The 18,945-nt window shown below is 37.7% G+C and overlaps 1 protein-coding gene across 1 annotated transcript; it reads left to right on the top strand.

Annotated features, from left to right (window-relative positions):
• The first annotated feature begins 13,510 nt into the window (after positions 1-13,510).
• On the top strand, positions 13,511-15,249 carry LOC122639117 (F-box/FBD/LRR-repeat protein At1g13570-like). Its single transcript, XM_043831947.1, has 3 exons — positions 13,511-14,362; positions 14,457-14,612; positions 14,938-15,249. Exons 1-3 carry the CDS (start codon positions 13,511-13,513, stop codon positions 15,247-15,249), a joined length of 1,320 nt encoding a protein of 439 aa, XP_043687882.1.
• Positions 15,250-18,945: the final 3,696 nt, after the last annotated feature.

Genomic DNA, 18,945 nt, shown 5'->3' on the forward strand with positions numbered 1-18,945 from the left:
GCTCACATTCTTTTACAGAGTTGATTCGCATATCCTTTTCTTATTTTCTTGGATTTTTTTTTTTTTTGTAAGAAACTATAAGTTGTTACATTGATGATGCTAATTTCGACAGCGTGAATCAGCCAAACATCCTATGGTGGACGGTGGTTGTGGTGCTAAGCATTGGGCTGCAGCTGTGCTTGTTTCTTTTAGTGATTTATTTATATTCAATCATGTGAGCAACAACAGACGAGCATTATTCAAAGTTCAAAGATGGTTTTTGTTTCTTTTTTCAGAAATGTTGTACAAGGATGTTTTGGATACATTTACACGGATGATCATTTTGGTTGATTTTTAATTGTAAAAATTTGGTTGTGTATAGTTTATCATGGATTGAGTCTTATAAGGAACATGGGAAAAAAAAAGAGGCCAAGAAAAAAAAATAAAATCAATATCTTTTAGTGGTACTACTAGTCAATGGCCCCTAAAAGATAAGAGAAAAAGCTTTAGACGCATTAGTAAAATGTCTCTAATATTAACAAGTAAAAGTATCAGAGGCGGTAGTAAAATGCCTTAATATTAACATAAGCACAATCGACAAGAACTTTTTTAGGTTACTCAATTCGATATTAGTAGTGGTAGTGGAACAATTTAGAGGAGTTTCACAGATGCTACTAAAAGTTTTAGCAGCATTTCACAAATGTCATTTACCAACGCCTCTAAAGGACCCAAAGGCATTTCTTCAAACACCAATCATTTGCGATATGACATATAGAGATGTTTATGCAGCATTAGTAGAAAATATCCCCAAAAGTATTAGCGGCTTGTTTTTTTAAAATTTTTTGCTAAAGGTCGGCAGCGAAATATTATTAAAATATGAAAGGAAAAAAAAAAAAAAAATTAATTACAAGGAAGACTAGAAAAGTAGTCAAAGAAAAATAGGCAAAAAAAAACTGAGAGTGGAATCACCTTCAGTATAGCCATCAACAGAAACAACCCTCACAAGACCCCATCCCCTTCACCTTCTGCATTGCCATTAGCAAAGGAGATGGAAGCCATCAACGAATAAACCTAATTTTAGATCTTCCTTGTCCATCCCTTAAGACTTCATGTCTAACAAAATGAGGATATTCATATAAAAAATTATATGTTTGAGATGAAGCTACATTCTTAGCCAAAAGGTCCGCAACTTGGTTTCCTTCCCTATAGCAATGGGAGATTTACCACACAATTGAGTCAATATAGATCTTTGCCGCCAACCACTGATGAAGAAACATAACTGGCATCCTCTGGTTCACAACACATCGAATCATCGATTCAGATTCAGATTCAATCCACAACTGCCCTTATTCCCACACGTATAGTCATATCATCTAAAAACATTTATTCAGTAATAGTTCAAATCCTTCTAACTGGCTAGTGCATTAAGGATCGAAGACCTTCGGGCCAGCAGTGAACGAAATGTTAAAGTAGTGAGAGAAGCGAATTAAAAACCCTCAACCGGCCAATCCAAACTCCAGCATTGCTAATAGTCAACTTGGCTCTTGTTTGTGGCCTTCCTTCTCTCCAGGGTAGCGTCATTAGTCACAATAGTCCTTCTTAGTAAACTACAGCCTTGTTGTTAATTGACTATTGACTCGCCCCCATTATGGTATACGACATGCTTGCTAGATATTTTAAGGTAGACTGCGTATATATCATTTGACTCAGGGTCGACACATTCGTTTCTCTCCCATTCGTTTGTAGTACGAGTCAGAGTGGCCCATAAATTGATGGGATGGGCCATTAGTTGTGCGTAGCCCCACCATCCAATGAAGTGCTATTAATGGACACCGTATATGAGCAATGTCAGGTTTATATAGAGGGCAGACAATTGACAACAGATTTAGTGCTTCAGGATATGAGAGACTTCGATGTAATACTGGGCATGGTATGGTTGGCTACCCATTATGCCAGTACCTGCTGTTTTTAGAGAAAGGTTGTCGTTGGACCTATAGATGAGGAGGCGTTCACTTATGTAGGAGTGAGATTAGGAGCATCATCCCTACCTTTGATATCGACCCTACAAGCTAGGAAATGAATTTACCAGGGATGTCGTGGCTTCATAGCCGGCATAGTGGATGAGAGGGTGAAGTGCAAGATTTTCATGTACCACAAGAGACAAGTAAATTTTACATAGAAAGAGCTCAATATATATGAGACAAAGAAGGTGGGTGAAGTTGATGAAAGATTATGGTTGCACCATTAGCTACCACCCAGTTAAAAGACAGTAACTGACTTGTGTCATCCTTGTTTTATGTCAATTAGTATGGTTATCCATACTAGTAACACTCACTTGTTTATACAGACAAGGCAAATGTGGTAGCTGATGCGTTGAGTGGGAAGTCCCAGGGGATTTCTGTGGTACTTCTGACTAATCAGCCAGAGTTGTTGGAAGACATGAGGAGATTTGGTCTTGAGATCACTTTTGAGGTTACCACATCATTTATGGCAATATTAACATTGCAGACGACTTTGATCGGCAGGATCAGGTTAGAGCAGACTAGTGTCTCATCACTGATGAGGATTAAGAAAGAAGTGGATGAGGATTAAGACCTAGCAATCCCCTTCCGAAGGACAAGTAGGTTGCGACCAACCTCGATCCAGCCCATCTGTACTCGGCCAAGGCCACATTCCCTTTCTTGTTTGCCATGCCACCAATCTCTTTGTGACAACCATTCCATCTAGAAAACCACCTCGAATCCCTCCTGCATTCAACTGATTTACTTTTGTACAAAGACTTTCCAAATTTGATTCTTTGCAGTCAATCAAAGGGATTCTCTAATTTTGGGAAGTTTTAATAGAAATTATAATAAAGATATTGCTTTTGCTAGTTATAGAAAGAAGCTAGGAAGAGATTATGAAGATCCACTTGTCACCGACTCACCCTTAGCTAGCTTCCACCACAACCATGCGAGGCAAGAAGAGAAGCCAAACCGTGGGGGGCTCCTAGAATGTCCACAATTTCAGCAGCTAGGCTGTCTTGAATTTTTACTTGATTTAGTTCCTTTAATTAAGTAATGTTTATTTCCTTTTTTTTATATGTAAGCCATCTTGGCATTTGAAGAGAAGATTTTATCTAAATCAGAATTTTAGAGTATTGAAACTCAAAGTGAGTTTCCCTGCAATTGTCTGTGACCTTGTCCGATTGATTAACTCCACGTCGTACATTTTAACTCGATTCTCCTGTACCGTAGCTTCCATCAGGGTACTCGAATAGCCTTCACGGTTGATTCACTAAAAATATGTTTTATGACATTGCTAATTGCAGACACTAGATTTTTCCCCTCCCAACCAACCCTCGCAGACAAAGATTGGTCGTACACACCAAGGGAGGTACGACCAGAAAGCACCCTTTCCAAATATTTCAGAACAAGTATCTTATTTTTAGGACATTTTGGCCTGATTTCCAACATAAATAACCTTCGAAATTGGTGTAATCAGACATTATGTCCGAAAACCTTTCAAGCAATACATGGATTGTAAGGGATTCCGATGACCAAATTAAGAGATATCGCTCCCAGAAGTCTTCCACATAAAAACACGTAAATTGCATCAAAAAAGTGAAATCTGTTAGTGTGTCAGATTTTCTCCGGCGAAATAGCCATTTTACCGCCAAGAAAGACCTCTGTTTGCCTGTAAAATACAAAATCTACTAGCGAAGGGCGATTTAGCCTGCGAATTTGAGCTTTCGCCAGCGAAAAGCCACCACCATAAATTCCCTACCTATAAATAACAGGCTGGAGGAGGAATAATATGATTGCTTATGCTGAAAAACTGACTAATTAATTTACAAAATAAACCGTCTTGCATATGTCGTTGTACTACCCAAATGAAAATATGCAGTTAGGTAACTAACTCCGATCCCAAAAGCAATATTTCAGAGGAATTCCGTTAAACACATAGTCATCAACGAATTTCTCTGATCACCATAGTAAGTAAGATGACTCCTGAAATGTCCGTAGCCTCATCCAGTTTCTAACACGCTTCACTTTACCAATAGAGAAAGCCAAAAATGAATATTTTGCCATGGATTCAGGATCAATGTATTTCTTATATTTCTGGGCTTCTACACGAGGTATGTATAGGATTATGTTAATTATTTTCAGTACCTTGCCATGCGTACATACAACTATAAAAAAGAAAAAAAAATGAGGTGTCTATTGGTTAATTTTTGCGATCAAATTTCATTTACCAAAATGCCCCTTGATATTTATTTGAAGAAGATAAATCAATGAGAGGTAAAAAAAATAAAGGAACTATCTCTATATGGCATAATATCATAGAGAAAATTTCTTTGAATTTTGACATATTCTCCATTTTAAGAAATTCCTTAACAATCCAATGGTCAGAATGATCCGTTTGAATCTGTCTTGCAAGAAAACAGTCCAATCTCTCTTAAGTTCTTTATTTTTTTTGGTAAGAATCTTCTGTCCTAAGTTCAATAGTTAAAAAAGGTAGGGGCCCACATATCCCCTATATAAGAAAGCTAAAGGCCCAGGTGATAAGCGTGACACATGTACTGACCATCCCAAAGTAACGCTCGTTTGAGAAGGTAAACAATCCCGTTTGAACAAGGTCACACGAGTTCAACAGTCAAAAAGGGCAGGGGCCCAGGTGAGAAGCGTTATGCATGCATTGACCGTCCCAAAGTAACGCTCATTTGAGTAGTTAAAAACCCTATTGGAGCAATGCTGTGAAACAGCTCATCTTCATTTGTGAACTGTGAAGGCAATCGATCAGTTGCAGAGGTGAGGTCAGTACAAGGTCTCCATCCCTAAACTACAGGTATGTCCATCGATCTAGTTTTGCTTTATCTCGGCCTCTTTCTAAATCTTGGGGGGCCAGATTAAGAATCCATGCAACTCTAAGAAATCTGTTCATTAGGTTTACTTAGCATTTCTTTCTTCTGAGGAAACTGATTAACATTTTAAGAACTTCTTAGTTACATTTTTTTTTTCAGTATTGTGTATGTAAGTTTGATCTCCTAACTTAGTCTATTTTGGATCTCAGAAGCGAATAAGAGCACAACTTGCCAATGTCCCATTCAAAGATGAAAAGAGGTCCAAGTTTACATGGAACTACAATCAGTGATATGCCTCCAAATATCATCGAAAACATCCTTTCCCGTGTGCCAATAAACGAAGCAGTGCGAACTTGCATCTTATCAAAACAGTGGAGATTTAACTGGGTTACTCTTCCAGAGCTCATATTTGACTGTTCCCTAGGACATGCTTTGATAAACCAAAATGATAATCTTGTAAGATTTATTGATGGAGTTCTCTTCCATCATAGAGGCCCAATATGCAAGTTCGAGATCTCTCATCTGTGGATTCCAGATTCCACAGATATAGTAGATACGTGGATACTATGCTTATCGCGAAATTATATACAAAAATTAATCCTTCGTCTGCAGCCGCGATCTAAGTATTATGAGTTACCATCATGTCTCTACTCTTATGAACAATTGAATTATTTAGAACTCAGATTTTGCAAACTTAGACGTCCACCATTGTTTGCAAACTTTGAGTCCCTCCGGAGCCTTGTGCTTTATAAAGTTGACTGTGTTGGATTTACATTCGAGAATCTGATTTCCAGGTGCCCGCTACTTGAGAGGTTGAAAATAGAAGGATTTACAGATTCCACTGACTTAATAATCTATGCTCCTAAGCTGCAAGAATTGGTTGTTGTTGGGTTTTGCAAGGTTATGCAAAATATATACTTCAAGAACACCCCACTTCTAGCATGTGTGTCTCTTCATTTGCAGTGTTTTGGTTTCAGAGGAGTAGTTATGAATCATATACGGGACGGAATTTCCCGCTTGATGAAGCTTTTTGGAAGTCTTGTAGGAGTTGAGAAGCTTTCTGTGGGTGGTAATTTTCTGAAAGTAAGATGATTTCATGAATATTATTTGGTACATTCCCTTTATTCTTTTAAATATATTCTCAAACACCTATTTCTTGCATGTTTTTTATGTAGTTCTTGGCTGTGGATTTGATACCGAAGAGGCTTCCAAATGCTTTATATCATTTGAAGAGATTGGATCTGGAAATCTGCTTTAAAGATTTGCATATGTTCTCAGTGGGACTTTGCTTGATTAGAAGTGCCCCAAACTTGGAGGAACTCAAGATTGGTGTAAGTTATCTTATACCTAAAAATGTTTAATGTTTACATCAGCATTGGAATGATTTTAGTAGAAATGTACCAAACACAGATATGCAAAATGTCACTATATTTGTCCCACCCAACATAACAACAATTCCATCACATGTCTAAGGGATTTTAAAATCCATTTTCTAGTTCTTTGAATTTCTTTACGAGCTTAAAGGATTGGAGTTTTGAAATTCCTTTTTCGTATTTCACTCAGGAGGCAAAAACTAGAATATCTCCCTCCATACTCAATGTAATTTCATCCTTTTATTGCATTCGTTCTCTTTGATGACGTCGCATGCAGTATTACATTTTTTTTTTCTTCTTATGTTTGGTATAAGTGATCGATTGGAAGTGTATGTTTGTTACTTACTTTTTGGAATAAATTTTAAGAAGACAAAATGACTATAGTAACATTGTTGATAGATGATTTTCCATATTACACATTTTCAAATTAGTTCTTATGCCGCGTCAAAAGTAAATGGATAATTAGTTCTTTCTTTTTTCATTCCCATTTACTTCTGCAGGCGGTTCCCCATACATACACTACTACAGGATTTTGGGAAGTACAAGATGGACTAGAGTGTTCATTAAACCATCTTCAACATGCGATTATTACATGTTTTGATGGTCGAAGAACTCAACTAGAATTCGTTAAAATACTACTCACTATTACACCTGCTCTTGAGAAGATAAGTATTCATGGCTTCAAAACCGTTGATGCCCAAGGCCAGCCCATACATGGATCAAGGATGTTGGAGGAATTGATGCATTTACCTAGAGCATCCATGTATGTACAAATTGAATACTTTGAGACAAATGAATTGGTGGAATTTTGAAAATGAAGAGCGAAGGATAGTTATCATCGAGTACTTAAACTCCAAAGTTGGGGTAACCAAGCTTCTTTGTTGCTGGTCATCTTTTGGTCTTTTTTTTTTTTTTTTTTCTGCCTAGGCTGTCCATTTTTATTTTTGGATGAATGAAAAATATATTAAAGAAGCAAGGAGAATCTTTCACCCCAAAAAAAGGGGAAAGAATAAGGAAGAATACAAGGAGAAAGCTCCACAACAAAACAATGGACTAACCTACAACCTAATCAAGCTGAAGGGAAACCACACAAAGACAAACAAAAGATGAAATTAGACCCGAACAACCAATCACCTATATATAAAGTTGACCTTCTTTCCATTCGGATTATAGGGAGGAATGGGTGGAATCACCCAACTCCCACTTTGATTCTTAGAAGCTAATGAAAGACTCTCCCGATCCAAAAAAGCACCATTAGATCTAGAAACTCCCCTACCATTGATGTCAAAAACACTAACATCCACGTTAGGAGTAGTGGTCACCATGTCCCCATTCGGATTATTCAATGGAACATCATGAGGCAACTCGGATTGGGTATCCAGATGAGTCAGCGAAGCTTGTAACGAACCTCCCACCACGGCCATCGATTCGACTTCATCCAACACAACATGGAGGCCATTAAGATCAATATAGATGGTGCCTCCCTCTTCCATGAACATGTCTTTATCCACCAATTCATTCCCTATGGAACACATATTAGAGATACTTCCATTCATGGGGACCACAAGGGATGAAATGGTAGTTTTCCCTACTTCCACATCTCTTCTACCTAGGCTGTCCTAGGCATTCCTATCTTTGAAATTTAATTTTGTTCTTTTTTCTTCTTACATAAATTTTTCAGAAATGTTGTACATTGATGTTTTGGATACATTTACAAGGATGGTCTTTTTTTTTTTTTTTTTTTTCTTATTGTAAAAATTTTATTGTGTATAGTTTATTATGAATTGAAATGAAAATATTCCTGATATATGTTTAAAGTTTTTTTAAGTATATTTAGTCTTATAGGGAATATGAAAAAAAAAAAAAAAGAGCAAAATAACATAAGGAAAAAGGAGGAAAAAAAAAAACCACAATTCAATATCTTTTGGAAGCATTAGTCAATGGCCCCTAAAAGATAAGAGAACACGTTATAGAGGTAGTAGTAAAATGCCTCTAATATTAATGAGTAAAAGTATCAGAAGCGGTAGTAAAATGCCTCTATCTTAACATAGGCCACATCAAAAAGAGCTTTTTTAGGTTACTCAACTTGATATTGGCAGTTGTAGGGGAACAATTTAGAGGCGTTTCACAGATGCCACTAAAAGCTTTAGTGGCATTTCACAAATGTCATTACAAATTCCTCTAAAGGACCCAAATTAGAGGCATTCTTGAAACACCTCTAAACATCTTTAAATCATTTGCGATATGACATATAGAGATGTTTATGCAGCATTAGCAGAAAATGTTCCCAAAAGTATTAGTGGCTTTTATTTTTTTTGCTAAAGATCGGCAGAGAGATATTATTAAAGTAGGAAAGAAAAAAAAAAACCAATTACAAGGAAGACTGTAAAACTACTCAAAGAAAAGTAGGCAAAAAAACTGAGAGTGGAACCACCTTTAGCATAGCCATCAGCAGAAACAACCCTCACAAGACCCCATCCCCTTCACCTTTGGCATTGCCATTAGCAAAGGAGATGGAAGCCATAGGCGAATAATCCTAAATTTAGATCTTCCTTGTGCATCCCTTAAGACTTTATATCTAACAAATGGGGGTATTCGTCCCAAAAAGTTCGCAACTTGGTTTCCTTCCCTATAGCAATGGGAGATTAATACAGCCTCATCGGAAGCTATAGATCGGGGGAATCGAAATCACATTCCCTACTTGACCATGAGTTGATCAATCGAACAAGAAAATCAAAATTGCAACGGAAACTCCAATTGAGAGTTCCAAATACTCAACTAAGCAATTTTCATTAAACTTCATAATCTGCCTTCATTCAATCATGGATGATTACATATGTAGACTTAGAGCTGAGTATGAATAAGGAAGAAAAGAAAAGAAAGAAAAGATTTCAATCTCTAATCTTCAATCAGCCAAAAATACTTCAATCAGAATCTCCAATCAGCCAAAATACTTAAATTAGAATCCAATCTTCTCTTCAATCAACCCAATATACTCTCAATCAGAAATCCACTCTTCAATCCAATCTTCTCTTCAATCAACCCAATATACTCTCAATCAGAAATCCACTCTTCAATCCAATCTTCTATCAAATTTTCAATCAACCCAATATACTAGCTAGTTGATTGATCCTTTATTTATTTAGGCATTATTTATTTAGAAACTGAGATAATCCCAAATCAGTCCAAATCTTCCCTCTTTTAGGTGCAACTTCTTTCCTCAAAATTATTGAGAAGATAAGGAATGGATGGACTATCCCTGCAGAGGCTGGCCTTACCTGGCATGCCTCTCCTTGACCCGAACCGATCTTCGAAGAACCTTAGGATGTGAGGTGGCTGCTTCTCATGGTCCAAGTCCAGGGCTGCGTCAGAGATCTACCACACTATTGAGTCAGGATAGATCTTTTCTGCCTACCACTGATTATGAAACATAACCGGCATCCTTTGGTTCACAACACATCGAGTCATCAATTCAAATTCGGATTCAATCCACAACTGCCTTATTCCCATACGTATGGTCAAAATCATCTAAAAGTATTTATAAAGTGTTATAGTATATGGTATGCTTGCTAGATATTTCATGGCTGCCTATGTATAATTATTTGACTCAAGGTCGACACATTTGTGTCTCTCCCATTTGGTTGTGGCACGAGTCAGAGTGGCCCCTACATTGATGGGTCGTTAGTTCTATGTAGCCACACAATCTGGTGGAATGCTATTAGCGGACACCGTATATGAGCTAAGTCTAGTTTATATAGAGTGCAGAAAATTGGCAGAAGATTTCGTGCTCCTGGATATGAGAGACTTCGATGTAATATTGGGCATGGGCTGGTTGGCTACCCATCATGCTAGTATCTACTGTTTTGAGAGAGAGAGGTCGTCTTTAGACCTATAGATGGGGAGGAGTTCACTTATGCAGGAATGAGATTAGGATATTCATCCCTACCACTGATATCGGTCCTAGAGGCTAGGAAATTGATTTACCAGGGATGCCGGGGCATCATAGCCAACATAGTGGATGAGAGGGTAAAGGGGCCAGCATTAGCAGATATAGAGGTCGCCAGGGATTTCTCAGATATAGAGGTCGCCTTGTATCAATATAGTATATCAATTCACAAGACCACTATATCTGCTAATGTTGGCCCCTTTAGTTAAAGCCTATGAACAAAACTATCTCACACATAACCTAGAGCTTGTAGCAGTAGTGCATGCTTTAAAAGTATGGATGCACTATCTCTATGGGGAGAAATGCGAGATTTTCACGGACCACAAGAGCCTGAAGTACATTTTACATGGAGCTCAATATGAGACAAAGAAGGTGGCGGGAGTTGATAAAAGATTATGACTATACCATTAGCTACTACCCAGGTAAGATACAATGATTGACTTATGTCAGCCCTATTTTATGTTAATTAGTATGGTTATCCATAGCAGTAACACTCGCTTGTTTATATAGGTAAGGCAAACGTGGTAGCTAATGGCATTGAGTAGGAAGTCCCAGGAGTTTTCTGCAGCATTTCTGACTACTCAACCAGAGTTGTTGGAAGACATGAGGAGGCTTGGTCTCAAGATCACCATTGATGATACCACATCATTGATGATGACATAAGTCAATATACCATCACGATTGTAAATAAAGAGGGATGGATCGGTTCTAGAAGAAATGAACCCATAAGAAACCAGAAATTGGGTAAGGCGATGAAACCATGCACGAGGGGTCTGCTTAAGGCCACACAATGATCGATGAAGGCGGCAAACATGATGGAGGTGGTTAGGATCACTGAAGCCAGGGAGTTGTGTCATGTATACCACCTCGGTTAGATGATCATGGAGGAAAGCATTGTGAACGTCTAACTGATGAATGGATCATTGGTGGGCAACGACCAAAGATAAAATGGTGCGGATGGTGGTGGACTTCACCACTGGGCTGTGAGAGCATTTTGATTCGAGAAACTTTTATGGTATGTAATATTCTATGGTGGTGTAGAACATATGAAGATTTAAGCATGATCCTTTGAACCTATGGTTATGTAAATCTAAAAATTATTTGAGTTGTTAAATGGTGACAAAGTTACTTAGAATAATTAGTTTCCACTGTGGCACAAGGAAATGAAAGGCATAGTTTCCGCTGCATTTCTAAGATATGTGATTGATTTATTTCCGCTGCGTGTGATGTAAAAGTAAGTGAGAGGGAAGACCTGCCGTTATTACACGGCGGCCCACGAGGACCAGCACCCATATCTCATCCAGATTTGGGGGCACTACAAAGAGGGGAGGTTGAGCATAGTGAGCTTGGGGCATGGATGAGATCCATCGAGAAAACCAAAAAGTCCTTGGCCTTTTAAGAAAGGCACGATCTGCTTCCTCCATATAAGAAAATTGGTTGGAGTTAATTTGATAGACAAAAAATGGTTTGCCAATGGAAACGTTAAAGCAGATGAGATGGATGGTGGAGAGGCTGAAGTGGATTGTGTAGTGGAAGATGAAAGTGATGATGTAGTTGCCATGGAGAGGAGGAAGGGAAACGACTAGGGATGAAGACAAAAGGAAAAGGAAAAAAAAAAAGTTGAAGAGTAGGATCGTGAAGCTCGTTTGAGCAATTAGAAAAGAAGGCTCTATGATACCACATTAACTCAATAAAATCATATTTCCAATCCAAATTCATTACTCTCCAATATGAAATCATATAGACGATTACATAGAGGATCCCTAGTCGGTTACTAGAGGATTACAAAGGATTGAGCTTAATATCACATGTGGGACATGTGGGATTTCATAAGATTACATATAATCAAGATCTGGTATACATGGTAACTGATATCGCATGTGATTCTTGAGATAAAATCATATCCAAAGTTTTCCAAAATGGGAGGATCTAATCTTGAGTGTCCATAAGATAGGGGACTCTCAAGATCGGTTGATAACAATTAACCTTCAATATTGGTGCCATCAGACATTATGTGCGAAAACCTTTCCAGCGATACTTGGATCGTAAGATTCCAATGACCCAATTGAGAGATACCGCTCCCAGAAGTCTCCCGCATAAAAGCACCTAAATTGCGCCCAAAAAGTGAAATTTGTCAAGGTGTCAGATTTTCTTTGGCGAAATAGGCATTTTACCTCCAAGAAAGACTCTTTTTCCTGTGAAATACAAAGTCCACTAGCGAAGGGCGATTTAGACTGCAAATTTGAGCTTTCGCCTGCAAAAAGCCACCATACATTCCCTGTCTATAAATAACAGGTTGGAGGAGGAATAATATGATTGCTTACGCTGAAATCTGCATAAATAATTTATAAAATAACGGTCTTACATATGTCGTTGTACTGTCCAAATGAAAATATGCACCCTAGTAACTAACCCCGGTCCCAAAAGGAACATTTCAGAGGAATTCCGTTAGACACATAGTCATCAACGGATTTCCCTGATCGCCCTTGTAAGTGAGATGACTCCTGAAATGTCCGAAGCCTCACCTAGTTTTCAACACGTTGCACTTTACCGACAGAGAAGGTCAAAAATGAATATTTTACCACGGGTTCATGATCAAGGTATTTTTTATATTTCATGGTTTCCACACGAGGTATATATAGGAACGGTAAAAAAAGAGAGGTGTCTATTGGTTAGTTTTGGCAATCAAACACCATTTACCAAAATACCCCTTGATATTTTTATTGAAGAACATAGATCATTGAGGGTGAAAAAAAACAGAAAATATCTCTAAATGGCATAATTTGATTGAGAAATTTCCTCAAATATTAACATATTCCCCATTTATGAAATTTCATATCTATCCAATGGTCAAAATTATCCAAAAACAGTCCAAGCGAGTATTACTTTCGATACTGTTCATGTATGATATCTTCTCTCCTAAGTTGTTTTTTTGGTAAGAATCTTCTCTCCTAAGTTCAATAGTTAGAAAAGGCAGGGACCCACACAGCCCCTATATAAGAAAGCTAAAGGCCCAGGTGATAAGCGTTATGCATGTATCCACCATCCCAAAGTAACGCTCATTTGACAAGTTACAAACCCTATTGTGTCTACGGTGGTGAAGGCAATCAGTTGCAGAGGTGAGATCGGTACAAGGTCTCAAATCCTAAGCTCTGAATTGAAGGTTAAAACCACTGTAAGCTCATTAGGTTTACTTAGCATTTGTTTTGTAAGATGAGTATCTGTGTCATGTCATCTGAGAATTTTTTTCCCCTTTCAAGAACTACTTGTTATTGTTGATGAGATTTTTCTATTCTTATCTGTGCAAACCCTAATGCTAACATAGTCTATTTTGGATGTCAGAAGCCACTAAGAGCACACAACTTGCCAATGTCTCTTTCAAAGATGAAAAGGGATCCAAGTTTACAAGGATCTACTACAATCAGTGATATGCCTCCAAACATCATAGAAAACATCCTTTCCCGTTTGCCTATTAAGGAAGCTGTGAGAACTTGCATCTTATCAAAAGAGTGGAGATTTAACTGGGTTACTCTTCCAGAGCTTATATTTGATTGTTTCCTCATACATACTTTTATAAACCAGAATCTTAATCTTGTAAGATTTATTGATGAAGTTCTCTCCCATCATAGAGGCCCAATCTGCAAGTTCGAGATCTCTCATCTGTGGTTTCCATATACCACAGATATAATAGATAAGTGGATACTATGCTTATCGAGAAATTATATACAAAAATTAATCCTTCGTCTGCAACCCTGGCCTATAAATTATGAGTTACCATCTTGTATCTACTCTTGTGAACACCTGATTCATTTGGAACTCAGTTTTTGCACACTTAGACGTCCACCATTGTTTGCAAACTTCGAGTCCCTCCGAAGCCTTGTGCTTTATAAAGTTGATTTTGTTGGGTTCACATTTGAGAATCTGATTTCTAGGTGTCCACAACTTGAGAAGTTGAAAATAGAAGGATTTACAGATTCCACTGACCTATTAATCTATGCTCCTAAGTTACAAGAGTTGGTCGTGGTTGGGTTTTGCAAGGTTATGCAAAATATACACTTCAAGAACACCCCACAACTAGCAAGTGTCTCTCTTCATTTGCTATGTTTTGGTTTGAGAGGAGTACTTATGAATCAAAATCACGAAGGAATTTCCCGTTTGATGAAGGTTTTTGGAAGTCTTGTAGGAATTGAGAAGCTTTCTGTGGGTGGTAATTTTCTGAAAGTAAGATGTTTTCTTGAATATTATTTGGTGTATTTTCCCTTTATTCATTTGAATATATTCTCAGACACCAATTTCTTGCATGTTCTTTATGTAGTTCTTGGCTGTGGATTTGATACCCATGAGGCTTCCGAATGCTTTTTATCATCTAAAGAGATTGGATCTGGAAATCTGCTTTAAAGATTTGCATATGATGTCAGCGGGACTTTGCTTGATCAGAAGCGCCCCAAACTTGGAGGAACTCAAGATCGATGTAAGTTTTTTATTTTTTGCTAGAAGTCATCAAAGTATATTAACAAGGAACTCAAGATTGGTGTAATACCTAAAAATGTTTAATGTTTAGATCAGCACTTGAATGATTTTAGTCACAATATTTCTCCCAACATAACAATTCCATCACATGTCTAAGGGGTTTTAAAAACCATTTTCTAGTTCTTTGAATTTCTTTAGTAGCTTAAAGGATTGGAGTTTTGAAATTCATTTTTCTTTTTTCACTGTGGAGGCAAAAACTAAAATATCTCCCTCCATACTCAAATGAAATTTCTCTGATATTGATTTCATATCATTTACTTCTGCAGGCGGTTCCCCACACATACACTACTTCAGGATTTTGGGAAGTACCAGATGGACTAGAGTGCTCATTAAACCATCTTCAAAATGTGATTATTACACGTTTTGATGGTCTAAGACTTCAACTAGAATTCATTAAATTACTACTCACTATTACACCTGCTCTTGAGAAGATGAGTATTCATGGCTTCAAACATATTGATGCCCAAGGCCAGCCCATGAATGGATCAAGGATGTTGGAGGAATTGATGCATTTACGTAGAGCGTCCATGAATGCACAATTTGAATACTTTGAGGCAAATGAATTAGTGGGATTTTAAAAATGAAGAGCGAAGGATAGTTATCATCGAGTACTTAACTCCAAGGTTGGGGTGACCTATCAATCCATTTGATCACATTGAAGAGAAAGGAAAATAAGTTAAAGACTCAGAAATGGGGTGTCCCGGTGTCTTGGAGTTTACATTGATGTGATCTTTTGAATTGATTTTGTTTTGTTTTAAATAAATAATTTGAAAACACCCATTTGAAAATGCATTAGGTGATAGCTAGAACAAAATAATTTAGTTTAGAGAACTTGTCAAATTAGTGGCTTAGCCCATTGGTTTGTACTTTGTCAATTCATTAATATATAACATTTTGTGTAAAGGAATTTAAAACATTTTATTTATCACCTATAAGTGGGTGTCACTTGATGATGTGGATGACACGTGTCATCGTAGGTGGCAAGGGCAAAAAATGAAAGAAAAATGCGTAAAATGTGATTGGGACATGAGTCATCCTAGGTGATGTAGATGCTTATTTGCCTGTGGGGCTGCCACTTAGAAGGATAGATTCCATCCCAATGGAGGGTGGATCACAGGTTGGTATACATGACAAATAGAGGGTGGGTCAAAGTGTATTAAGGTAAATTCACCCTAGTCAACATATGGTTGCATGGGAATAAAAGGGTCAAGGTAGGGTTAAGACTGTAAATTTTGTCAAGGGGATTACCGTAATCAGTTTAATTGCATGTGAGAGTATTGATTAAGAAGGGATGTGTCAAGGGGCATATTGGGGATTCTACTAGGCAAAAGAGGAGTAAAACCTCTCCACCATGTTTGAAAACAAGAAAGAGATGAAACCGTGTGAGGAAGAGAAGAGAATTACCATCAAAAAAAAAAAAAAAAAAAAAAAGAGAAGAGAAGAGAGAGAGAGAGACAAGAGGGAGAGAAAATAAGAGAAAAGTGAGAGAGCCGAATTTTGAGAAAAAGGGAAATGGAGAAAATCGTGGAGAAGTAGGGAAGAGAGGTTTGAGAGGAGATTTTAAAGGAGATTTCTTTGAAGAGGTAAGTCTTTCTTACCTTGTTACTTTCTGTTTTCTTTTCATTTTGCAAATCTTCAAAACTGGAAAATTTGAGAAAAGGAAGGGATAATGGATAGAAAATAGGAGAGTGTGCATGAGAGAGAGAGAGAGTTCGGCAAAGGAGGCCGAGCACCCCCCCTCCGTTGTGCGTGTGTGTGAATGTGGGGTCACATAGGCTGCTGGTGTGGTTTTGTCCACTTTAAAAAAAATGGAAGGTGAAAAAGAAGAAGAAATTAGAACCTAAATGGGTTGCTTCATATGGTGAAGCTTGCAAAAGGTTAATATGAACAAAAATGTCAAAACCTTACTAGAACTTAACAAGACTATATGAGACTATTTTTTTGGCTAAAGATCAGCAAAGTGTGTATTAAAATATAGGAATAATTACAAGATCAGAAGTCCCCAAAAGGGAAAATTCATAGAAAAACCAAAACAAATCCTCTTCGACAGGTAACCTTAGAGGAGCGAAAGAGATTAGAGCTATTATTCTAGAACCCCACCTTCGGCATGGCCATCAACAGGGTTCTAGAGAAACAGACTAATCCAAACTCAAACAGATAGAATTCAGCCCTGAGCAAAGCAAAACCGACTTCTTTCCTACAGGTCCCATTCAATCTCATAATGGACGAAAGTTGGAGAATCTACCCAACAATGAGACACCTGAATTGTTGCAATCCTTTTAGCCAATAGATCTGCCACTGTATTTGCCTCTCTATAGCTATGGGTTCTTTTCCATGTTATAGCTTGAAGATAATTCACCACATCAAACAATTTTTGCTTAAACTCCCACGGCATCTTGCAATTCTTTGTTGACTTAATCCCCGCTTCATCATCTCCCTCAACCCAAAGAAGGTTGATATTTTTATCCCTAGCCCTGAGACTAAACTGTGAGGATAATGTACTAATTGGAGAACATGTACCTAAATAAGAATCTAATGTAAGTTAATGAGACCAATCATGGACTGATTTGTATCATAAACCCAAATGAGAACCTAATGTGACTTGGCCGAACACTCTACCCTTGCCCGAACACTTTGTCTAGGTGAGGTCCACCCCCTCCCCCTATTACAGGCACTGGAGAACTGGGCCGGGCAGGGAGCCTCCTCACATAGTCACATGAGTTCTTTTAATTACTTTTTAGATGTGAGAAAAAATCATAATGAAAAAAATTCCATGTGACAAAGGATAGTTCTCAATATTGATCTCATTTCTCTTTTCCCAGCACCCCAGCCACCTCAAAATAAAAATAAAAATTCCTTACACCCCTTGTTTTGCTGGGCTATATAAAGAGTCTTCCTCGTCTGGACTTGGCTCTCCTACAATCATGGTGGGAGTTAGGATCTAGTCCAACAAATATAGGGAGGGGGGGGTTTAGTCATTTTACAGGGGGTCTATATGTGAAATGACCCAAACACCCCTAGTTTTACTGGGCTGGATCCTCCAGCTCCGCCACGGCTAGAGGAGAGCCGAATTGCCCTCATTTCTCCAATAGAAAAAAGAGTTGAGCTTGCTCGTAGAAGGGAAGGCTACACTAAGAGAAAAAGCTTCTACACAAGTAAATGAATAATTCCCCCACCCACAACTTTAAAAAATTAAAAATTAAAAAAAAATCACTTTACTCAGAATGATCACTTCAAAAAAAATCCTTACTCGGAATGACGACATTGGTGACTCTCAAGTCAAGTCAATTTCACTCTATATAAAGAGTCTCCCTCGTCTCGGCAAGAGAGAAAAGGTAGAAGGGAAGGCTACACGAAGAAGAAAAGCTTCAATACCAGTAAGTGAATAATCATTAGCTTCGATTCAACTTTTTCCTACAGAACGTTAATTTTCAGTAACTGAATCCATTACCTATTAAAGTAGCTGCACTTAATTTCTATTAACTTCTGATGTATTTTTTTTTTTTTTTTTTACTTTTTATGGTTTTTTGATCTTCATGTGAAGAAGTTAATTTAGCGTGTGAACGATTTTCAGATAAGTATACTATGATTTGCATCCATGGCTTCTACTGTTAATCTTGGATCGTTAACCTTTGTCTCTTGTCTCCATGTCATAAGTATTGTGTTGCAGAAATAGCGAGAAAAAAAAAATGTAATTACATAGGTTTTTCCGTTGGATCTGATATAAATATGTAATATGTAATTACTGGGACTAGGGTTGTTCTATATATCTACCATCTTAAAGAACTAGAGAATTAAAGCTTGGCTGATCATATAATTTTTATAGTCTATTTGTATTCTTCTTTTATTGAGTACCTGCTTTGCTGATGGCCATGACGAAAGTGGAGTAGAGATTCAATGGTTTTTTCTAGCTCTTATAGTGGTGTATCTTATTGCCTTCAATATATAGCTTTGCTGATTCTTAGCAAAGAAAAAAAATGCCCCAGATAGTGTTTTTGTATGAACATTTGTAATATAACCATTCAGGAGTTAATGAACCTGAATATAAAAGATATGGGGGCGTTGTTCTCTGTACCGCAGCGCCAAGCACATGGGGGTGGGTGCAATGACCATCCTGCCCCTTTGCACAGGCTGCCCATGTGTCTGGGCGCAGCCTCTGCTGCGGTACAGAGAACATTCTCCCAAATGATATATATATTCAATAACCATCTTGAATAATCTGATATGGCTACTTTTAATAATCTGGAGTTCCAGTCATTTGATTAGAAAATTCA

Source organism: Telopea speciosissima, chromosome 9 (assembly GCF_018873765.1).
Source record: "Telopea speciosissima isolate NSW1024214 ecotype Mountain lineage chromosome 9, Tspe_v1, whole genome shotgun sequence".
Lineage (NCBI taxonomy): Eukaryota > Viridiplantae > Streptophyta > Magnoliopsida > Proteales > Proteaceae > Telopea > Telopea speciosissima.

Bases quoted from the DNA above. Each gene is read 5' to 3' on its own strand.
- LOC122639117 (XM_043831947.1), top strand. From the start codon at position 13,511: ATGTCTCTTTCAAAGATGAAAAGGGATCCAAGTTTACAAGGATCTACT. The intron at 14,363-14,456 runs GTAAGATGTTTT...TTCTTTATGTAG, and splicing joins TGGGTGGTAATTTTCTGAAA to TTCTTGGCTGTGGATTTGAT. The intron at 14,613-14,937 runs GTAAGTTTTTTA...TTACTTCTGCAG, and splicing joins TGGAGGAACTCAAGATCGAT to GCGGTTCCCCACACATACAC.